The 9,997-nt window shown below is 40.6% G+C and overlaps 1 protein-coding gene across 1 annotated transcript in view; it reads left to right on the forward strand.

Moving 5' to 3' along the window:
* The window catches only part of RNF212 (ring finger protein 212), a 31,147-nt gene that overhangs the window by 17,778 nt on the left and 3,372 nt on the right, over positions 1 to 9,997 (forward strand). The window contains exons 8-11 of the mRNA XM_025215129.1: positions 1,489 to 1,534; positions 2,176 to 2,239; positions 5,654 to 5,726; positions 6,023 to 6,219. Of these exons, the coding sequence (XP_025070914.1) occupies positions 1,489 to 1,534; positions 2,176 to 2,239; positions 5,654 to 5,726; positions 6,023 to 6,219 (380 nt within the window). The remainder of the gene's footprint in view (positions 1 to 1,488; positions 1,535 to 2,175; positions 2,240 to 5,653; positions 5,727 to 6,022; positions 6,220 to 9,997) is intronic.

Here is a 9,997-nt window from a genome sequence, read left to right on the forward strand (position 1 = left end):
ACCAGGTGACCTATCACCTGGACAAGGGAGAAGAGATTGATGTCATATATCTTGACTTCAAAAAAGCCTTCAATCTGGTATCCCATGATCACCTCTTGGTGAAACTGGCCTATTGTGGCCTTGGGTCCACCACAATCCGCTAGCTGGGAAATTGGCTCCGTGGTTGGACCCAGAGGGTGGTAATTAACGGAAGTCAATTGTCATGGTGCCCTGTGACCAGTGGGGTCCCCCCAAGGCTCTGTCCTTGGACCCATACTGTTCAACATCTTCATTAATGATGTGGACATTGGAGTCAGAAGTGGACTGGCCAAGTTCGCCGATGACACCAAACTTTGGGGCAAAGCATCCACACGAGAAGACAGGAGGGTGATCCAGGCTGACCTGGACGGGCTTAGCAAATGGGCGGACGAGAACCTGATGGTGTTTAACACTGAAAAATGCAAGGTTCTCCACCTTGGGAGGAAAAACCTGCAGCATACTTATAGGCTCAGCAGTGCTATGCTGGCTGGCACTATGGAAGAAAGAGACTTGGGGGTCATCATTGACCACAAGATGAACATGAGCCTGCAGTGCGATGCTGCAGCTAGTAAAGCGACCAAAACACTAGCTTGCATCCATAGATGCTTCTCAAGCAAATCTTGGGACGTCATTTTCCCCTTGTAGTCGGCCTTGGTGAGGCAGCAGCTGGAGTACTATGTCCTGTTTTGGGCCTCACAATTCAAAAAAGATGTGGAGAAACTTGAGAGAGTCCAGAGAAGAACCATGCACATGATCAGAAGTCAGGAAAAGAGACCTTACGATGACAGACTGAGAGCCCTGGGGCTCTTTAGCCTGGAAAAGCGCAGGCTCAGGGGTGATCTGATGGCCACCTATAAGTTTATCGGGGTGACCACCAGTATCTGGGGGGACGTTTGTTCACCAGAGCGCCCCAAGGGATGACGAGGTCAAACAGTTACAAACTACTGCAAGACCGATTCAGGCTGGACATAAGGAAGAATTTCTTTACTGTCCAAGCCCCCAAGGTCTGGAACAGCCTGCCACCGGAGGTGGTTCAAGCACCTACACTGAACACCTTCAAGAGTAAATTGGATGCTTATCTTGCTGGGATCCTATGACTTCAGCTAATTTCCTGCCCCTTGGGGGCTGGACTCGATGATGTTCTGAGGTCCCTTCCAGCCCTAATGTCTATGAAATCTATGATTCAATTCGGAGAGATTAATGAGTCTCCTGATTCAATTTGGATTCGGAGATTCAGCCTCCAAATCGGGTCTAATTTCCTCTAAATTGAATCAGCGACTGAAGCTTTGCACAGCCCTACTGCACAGTAATATTTGGCTACTGCACAGTTAGCATCACTGAAAAGCCATGTGCTGGTGCTATTGCACAGTAGTGTGACAAATATGACAAATATTTTTTATTTTCAATCCATTTATTTGATTTTAGTATATTTTCCATAATATGCATATATATTTTGATTTCTATTCCCAGTGGGGAGGAGATGGAGATTGATCCTGGAACTTTCCCAGTGAAGAAAGTGAGTTCATTTTATATATATAAAACTCAGTTTTTCTATATCCTGGTTGGGGTAAAAGTTTCTTTGTAAAGATTTATTTGTAAAAATAAAGTCAGTGTCCTGCCCTGTATTCTAATGTCATGAATGCTAGGTAACAGATACTGATATGTATGAAGTTATTGTTAAGAGTGAGATTGACATTTGAACAATATAAATTCATAGTGGGGGCAGGGTCCAGCAAGGAATAGGAGATGCTCTGTTTACCAGGGCATCCCTTGGAGTGACTAGGAACAACAGCCACAAACTGAGAGAGCAGATTTAGGTTGGGCATCAGGAAGAACTTCTTTATGGTAAGAGTTGCCAGAATTTAGAATGGGCTTCCAAGGGAGGTGGTGCTCTCCCCTTTCTTGAGGGTCTTTGAGAGGAAGCTAGACATGCACTTGGCTGGGGTCATGTGACCCCAGTGCTCTTTCCTGCCCAGGGCAGGGGGTTGGACTTGATGATCTACTGAGGTCCCTTCTGACTCAAACATCTATGAATCAAAGTATTTTATATGTTTTACTTTCATGCTTTATAAAAGCGTTATAACTGACTTACTGAAATACCTTAATGAAATAAAAATCACATTTTTCTCTATTATTAATAATATTCCATGCCTTTAGCTTGAGACAGTGACTGGTCCAGCAAGATTGTCATTGATAAGCCCCCCTCAAGGTGGACGTATGGGTAAGTAAATTCCACAATAGTCATATCATATTTACTAACATATCACATGCACTGTCCCCCCCAAAACATAGCCTCCCTTCCCTCCCCTCAAGCTGTGTCATAAACTGGGAAGCTAATCTTCTGCCCACAGCAGAAATACCCTGGTTTGAGTTACTACCCCACAGTTCAGTCACTGTGACATTACTATTCAGACAGCTGTGGGATTCAGTTGATTTAATAGCTCCTTGCTCTTCACTCTGCACATGTTAACAGTTGTCTGTCCTTGTTATGCTCTTGATGTCCTACTAATCAAGTTAACCTTTCTTGGGACAATTTTTCTATCCACTAGCTGCTTCTGATCTCTCTTCTCCTATTTCACAGCCCTGGAGACTCTTCAGAGCTTTTCAAAATCGTAGACCCACGCATGGACCCCATGCTTTAGTAGCAGCTAAGTTTCCACTTTTTAACTAAGCAGAAAAGTGAGGATAAGTCAGCAGAAACTTAGTTTCTGCCCCTGTTCTATGCATCCATAACTCTGGAAAAATGGTGTTTTTTTTTTTTCATTCTGACTTTCTAAAATAATGTGTGTATTTTAATTTGAGCTGTGTTGAAAAAATACAGCAATTTATTATCTTTTAATTTTTTAAGTGATTTGCTAAATAGACATTAATTGCTTCATAGAGTCCTTTTTTGCTCACAGCTAGGAAGGAAGGTATCATGTAAAGGTCAGTCCAGTGAGGAGGAAACAGTAAATAAACATGAATGAAAAAAGTGTCTGCTCTGTCCTCTTCTCCTATAACCTGAATAATGTTAGCTGAAGAACCACTGTTAATGGCTGCACAACAATTTGATTAATGTCGTGTCAGGAACAGATGTGATTTAATTGTGGTGTATAACAGAGGGTTAACACTGATGTTTTACTTGATTAGAGTATTATTTATTAAACACAAAGTTTATTTTAAACATCTGAAGTAGGGGGGCAGAGGTAATGAAACTAAAACTAAGACCAGAGAGGTGGTTAGCTGCATTAATCTGAAGTCAGCAGAATGTAGAGCAGGGTGTCACCTTAGAGACTAACAGGTCCATAGAGGAATAAGCTTTTATAGACAACAATTTACTTTGTTAGATGATAGCCTAGGAGAACTGGTTCAGAGAGGCATGAGCTTTTGTAGACAACTGCCTACTTCATCAGATGATAATAAATAATAGCAGCTGATAAAGGAGTCTGTTGCCTATGAAAGCTCGTGCCTTTCTTGAACCTGTCAGGACAAGGTGATATCATCAAGACAACTTTCTGCCTAAAAGTAAGACAAAACAAAGGTAGTCCAGAATGGGGACCAAATATTTCCATTTCATTGGAGATCATTGCTTACAGCACAAGGGTAGGGTGAGGATACCAGGGATTTGCTATGTTGACTATTTACACAAAATTCTGTACTATTTTGGAAGTTAGGCAAAACCTCTGACATACATTAGACAACCCTGGAAGGCCCACTGTGTTACAACAACCACCCTGAATTTTTCTATAGGTTGCAGCGCTTCCTTGAATCTGCATGCTGCACCTCATTCATAATATGCTCCTTTGACCCTTGGCTAGGCACAGGATGCTCCTACATCAGTGCTCACGGGGAGATGCTCAAGAGAGAACCTTATGGCAGGCTTCTACAATTCCTAACCTAAGCTCTTATGGCCCCTTTACACTACTCCAACCCTTTTAAGTGGTTCAGTGAGCTGGAGCAGGGATCAACACCCCAGTGCTTCAATGGGTTCCTCCCATGCTGAATGTTGAAGTACAGGTTTTCCTCGCTTTATGCGGGTTCTGTACGTGCAAATTTGCTCTTATGTGATGACCCTTTTGATACCAAAAATTTGTTATATGCGAGGTAAATTTACTCTTACGTGATCAGTGTGGTGGAAGCCCACGGTCAGCTGCTTTGTGTGGTGCATTGCGGGAGTGATGTGCACCGAAATATAGTCTCCTTTGTGGATTTGTGCTCCTCGCTTGTTGTCTGCGACATGTGTTTCTGTAGTTGCCATCCTCATGATAGTGCCCTGTGCTTGTGTGCACTGTCTGCTGTTGGTGAGTACCAAAATTGTCTTGTAAAAGTGGGAGAAATGGGTCTGGGGTCAGTACAGTCAAAGTCTTGGCACGTATCCCTATTTGTTACATTGTAAAGTGGGCTCCTTTTATGCGAAATTGAGTTATGTGCTGTTTTCCAGGAACACATGTACAGCATAAAGTGAGGGAAACCTGTACATGTTTAGTTTTTCAAAGGTAAAGACCAGATTCTTCAGTTCTTTATTGGTTTGTATGCAATACACATTCTTTGTAAATGTAATATACATACATTTCTCTCCCATTTCTCAGTAAGCCATAAATATTTTATCATCTATTTTGTATCTGATTTAAATACTTATATCCTCTTATGCTTTTGTTTTTGCTTTTAAACTTACAAATCACAAAATACAGTCTAAGATAAACATTTTTTCATGGTGCTTAAATATAAACAAACATTCAAAGTATATATCAATATTGTGAGTACAACTTTAATATAATTAAGTGCTCAGCATGCTGAAGATTCAAGCCCAAAGAAAACAGATGCTTCCAGTGGACAAGTCCTAGGGAGTCCAAACAAGCTGGTAACACTGGTATAGTGTTACAAAACTGAAGATCAGAACAACGAGCCATTTCTTGACACATTAAAAAGAGTTTTTTTAAGAAATGATGGGTGGAATAATAACTGCAGAATTGAAGCAGCTCAATGCTATTTTATGAATAAGAGAAGGGAAAAAAACTACTATAGATGTTGGGCCAAATAGAGCATAATTGTTGCAGGAAAGGTGCAAAGTAAACCATCTTACACCAGGTAGTTTCTGAAGGTTTCACTTACGAGAAATTCAGGAATTGGTTTCACCTTTATGGGAGCATTGGGGGGTTATTGTAGCTGTGATGGTCCAGGAAAAATGGGAGAAGCAAAGGTCTTTTATTAGACTAACTATATAGTTGGGTGAGAAATAGACAAACTTCACGGTATCACTGTACCACTGGTCCAGTAAAAAATATCACCCACAAAAACCCTTATATGCTTTTTGGAGTTCTGCACAAAAGATAGGAGAGATTTCAGTCCTTTTGGGGAATTGTAGCTGTTCCTGTAGAAAAATATAAATAAACATTGTAGATGTGCCCACTTGTTATCTAGCACTTCTATGGCTATGTTGACCCTTAATATATATATAATGCTCCTATAAGAGGAGCTGTGGCCACCTCCTTACATTTCTGTCAGCAGGGTTTTCCACCACAGTTTATCTGGAATAAACAGATGATGAATTTGAGTCAAATTGTCAGCTAAATTCTTCCCTTTGTTTCCAAAATGATGTCTTAAATAAAATGTACCTAATATTTAATACTGTATTTAAACTTATAATTTGTTATAGGTAGTGTTTCCCACAAAGGTTCTCAATCAGCTGGACTAGCAGCAAGTCAGAATAGCATACCAGGCTCTGTAAGGTAACTAAGTGCGGCTCGTGCTTTTCAAGGTGCTACAACTTTTGAAAAGAAAGTGAAATCTAAATTTGGACTGGCTTCATAATAAATCTGTATCCATGCAGTTCAAAGACTGTATTTTTATGTCATCTTTCTAAAGAAGACAATCTATTTTGCAAGATGACTATAATTTAGTGCAGATTAGTTTATAGAACTTTCCATTAAAATATGAGCTTTGACAATTTCTTTAACTGTTTTCGAAATCTATTGAAGGATTATAATAGTCTCAAATTCTGTCAACCTTTTAACTTCATTAATAGGTCAACACCACTAAGAATACCGTATAATGGATGTTCCTTTACTCCTACTTATGGATCACAGAGTAGTAGGCTGGGCATGTGGGATACTCCCAGTTCCAGAACTCCTCAGCGGTATCCATTTACACCACCTTCCTCACAGTCATCTGTAACAAGACCACCAATCACCATCGCCAGTCTTCTGCAGAGGCAACATCTAGGTAAGTAAAATCAGTGAAAAATGAATTATTTATCTTTAGAAGTACACTTAGTGTAGACTACAAATTACTTTCTAGAGTTTAAAGAAACAAACTGTGCAGTGCACAAGATACAGTTTTAGAAAATGTGGGGTATGCTGTAAATACAACATGTATACATATGTTATAAAGGAGTTTAGTGTTTCTGGATGATATGTGGCCTCATCATTCTACACAATATCCAGTGTACCTGAAAACACTGCTCTTGCTTTAGGTCGTGTTCTTATATTTTAATAAAGATTTAGAAAACACTTTAAATCTAATAACATTAAGACTTACTTTTAGGCAAAATCCTAGTTTGGTAAAAACTATTGTTATGGAAACTTTTTTTCTGTTGCCAGTTCTGTTTTTGCCTAGTTAATCCCTTGTAAAGCTGTAAACATCTGGAAGAAATTGCAGATGTATCATATAGACATAATCAAGAGTGAGTGCTTCTAGTTGGCTGCAGTTTAGCCTTCATACTGTGCTCTTGAATTTGAGTTGTTACTGTGGTCTTAGATGCTGAGCAACATGAGGCTATGCATGGTCCATCTTCAGCTTGCACCCTCATTATCCCTGACATGCTTAGTGGCATTATAAATGTAACTGGGTGGTACATGGCTGGTCTTCCCTCTTCAACTGAAGGGATGTTAGGAGGTATGTGTGTGTGCCGTGGGAGTGTGGCTGCTTAGCCTAAGCCAATTCACCTTCCTCCCTTGCAGAGCAGAGCAGAGCAGAGCAGAGGCTGTGGTCACCCAGTAGAATTTAACTATTTACAGAACTTTATTTTTAGGACCCATAAAACTTATTAAACATATACATATTTCCAAGAACTATTTAAAATTTATAATACTAAAGCAGTAAATCTTATTACTCAAATACACAGGCAGAAATAAAGTGGATATGACAGACAGAGGCGCTTTATCAATGTAAACCTTGACTTCTAGTGGGCTTCTTATTAGGGTATAGCCCCTATACTCCCAAGCCGCGCAGGCTGCTGGCAAGTGAACAAGCAACAGTGGCACCAGGTTAAGCAATGGTTCACTAAATGGGACTCAACAATAAGTAAACAATGGTTAGAGTACATAAACAAGGTTTCAGAAATACAAACCCACACATAGGCATAGCAGCCACTTAAATCCAAAGTGATAATCACAAGATCCTCCGCAGCATTTTAGCTGCTGACCAAGTAGCCGACAGAACAAGGCAATATGTAAACATCTTATAATACAATATTGAATTAAATAAATTCACAAGGAAAAATACAACTTACGACCCACCCTGCATATATATGGACCTAGGGAAACCTTAAACGATTACATAAATCGTTTCATACATGAGAATCTAGGATAGAAAGAGGGTTTCCTGGCTGTTGAAGAGTCCTGGGGACACCAAGGGAATAAAAAAATTGGGGTGTTCTGTAGGAAAAGAAAGGGTGATTATGGAAGGGAAGCAATATGTAAGTGGAGAAGAGAGGAAAAAGAGTACACACAGGACTGAGTATGATAAAGCAAGGGTGATAAAATTGATGAAAGGAGAATGGACAATGTAAGATAGAGAATTTGAGCAAAAAATGAAATTTAGAATGGATATAAAGAAAAAGAATGAGAGCAAGAAATTTCCTCTCAAAAAAAAGAAAGAGAAAAAAAAAGAAAAGGGCTTGGAAGGCAAGTTATATGAAGAGAAAGCTGAAGGAGCCAGGCATGACCAGTTTAAGGAAACCAAGCTTAAGAGGGGAGATACGCCAGTCTTCAAATATTTGAAAGGCTGCCATAAGCCACCTCTTTTCTCCTGGTGCAGAGTAGGATACAGACTAATGGCTTGAAGTTGCAGCAAAATAAGTTTAGACTGGCTACCAGGAAAAAAAACACAACTTCTTTACTGTTAGAACCATGTGGCAATGGAATAGATGCCTAGGGAAGCTGTCGACTCATCACTGGAGGTGTTTGAGGAGAGACTGGACAGCCACTGGTCATGGATGATCTAGGCGTAGCTCATGTTCTGCTATAGCTATTTCCTCATGCTTCTGAACTTTGTCGGTTGCTGCCTAGGGCCAGGAGAGAATCCCACCCCCACCTCAAGCTGCTATATGTGTATCAGGGTTTTGCTTTTTTCAAGTCTCTCTTGGAAGCGCTGGGCATTGGCTGCAACTAAAGCTGGGAATTTTGACTGGAACTTAAAGCTGTAGGTTACTGGTTAGAGGGTCTTGTCCCCTCATTCAGCATTAGAACAATATTTGCAGTCAGGAAGAAACTTTACCCCATGCTCAGATTGGTATGGACTGCAGAGGGCTTTGCCTTCCTCTGTAGAAAGAGGTGTGTCCCTTTTCCTGGAATCTCTCAAGTGGTTTTTAACAAGCTTTACAGCAACAGGTCTTTGCCTGTTGTGGTCCCCCTGCTTTAACCTTTGCGGGTTAGGGTGTATGTCTTGGTTGCCACTAAAGTGTTTTGCGTCCGGGTTGACTGTGTAGTTTTACTAAGAGGTTAGACAATGGATTTGTATAGGGTGGTTTGGATAAGGATGATTGTGCCTCAGGCAAGGGATTGGACTAGATGACCTATGAAGGTCCCTGCCAGCCCGACTTTTCTATGATTCTATGAAAAGCGAATCTCTGATGGATTGTGTGGGACAGGATGAGACCAAACAAAGACGTAAAGAATAAAAAATGAAAGAAGAGAAAATGCAAGAAAAGAGAAACAGATTTTACATTAACACAATTTAGTCTTATATAAATATTTATATTGTTTATATTTTATGATAAATATAAAATGTATACTTCATAGAAATTCCTTGTCTTATGTTCTCTATAAATTTTGATTAAAGGGATCTTATAGTACTTATGAGAACTTACTGTTGTGTATTCTGGAATCTGTAGTTTAATTATTGCTGCAGGGGCAGCTGCATGAAAGCCAGCTCATTTAGTGAATTTTTTGTATATTTGGTGTATCCATGTGATCAAGGTAATAGTCTTCGGGGAAGATAAATTCTTGACACCAGGAAGTGTATATCGCAAAGGACAACATTATTACATACAACAAACTAAAATGCTAGTCAGAACTTACAAACCTTCCGTCTCAGTGCTATTAAAAGTCACTTCATTATCTAAGAATCACATGACCAGAACAGTTCGGAATTGGAAGTCAAGTAATGGGGGGTGGTGGAAAAACTGTCCCAAAAAATTAAACTGACCTTAACTTTGAACTCATATGCTGAGGAAGTCCTTTAAATTTTACTCCAAATTCTTCAGAAATCATAGATTTCATAGACATTAGGGCTGGAAGGGACCTCGGAAGATCATCAAGTCCAGCCCCCTGCCCAAAGGGCAGGAAGTCAGCTGGGGTCATAGGATCCCAGCAAGATGAGCATCCAGTTTCATCTTGAAGGTGTTCAATGAAGGCGCTTGAACCACCTCCGGTGGCAGGCTGTTCCAGACCTTGGGGGCTCGGACAGTAAAGAAATTCTTCCTTATGTCCAGCCTAAAACGATCTTGAAGTAGTTTGTGACCATTCGACCTCGTCATCCCTTGGGGCGCTCTGGTGAACAAACGTTCCCCCAGATGATGGTGGTCACCCCTGATAAACTTGTAGGTGGCCATCAGATCACCCCTGAGCCTGCGCTTTTCCAGGCTAAAGAGCCCCAGGGCTCTCAGCCTGTCATCGTAGGGTCTGCTTCCCTGACCTCTGATCATGCACGTGGCTCTTCTCTGGACTCTCTCAAGCTTCTCCACATCCTTTTTGAATTGTGGAGCCCAAAACTGGAAGCA

Source organism: Alligator sinensis, unplaced genomic scaffold, assembly GCF_000455745.1.
Source record: "Alligator sinensis unplaced genomic scaffold, ASM45574v1 scaffold214_1, whole genome shotgun sequence".
NCBI lineage: Eukaryota > Metazoa > Chordata > Crocodylia > Alligatoridae > Alligator > Alligator sinensis.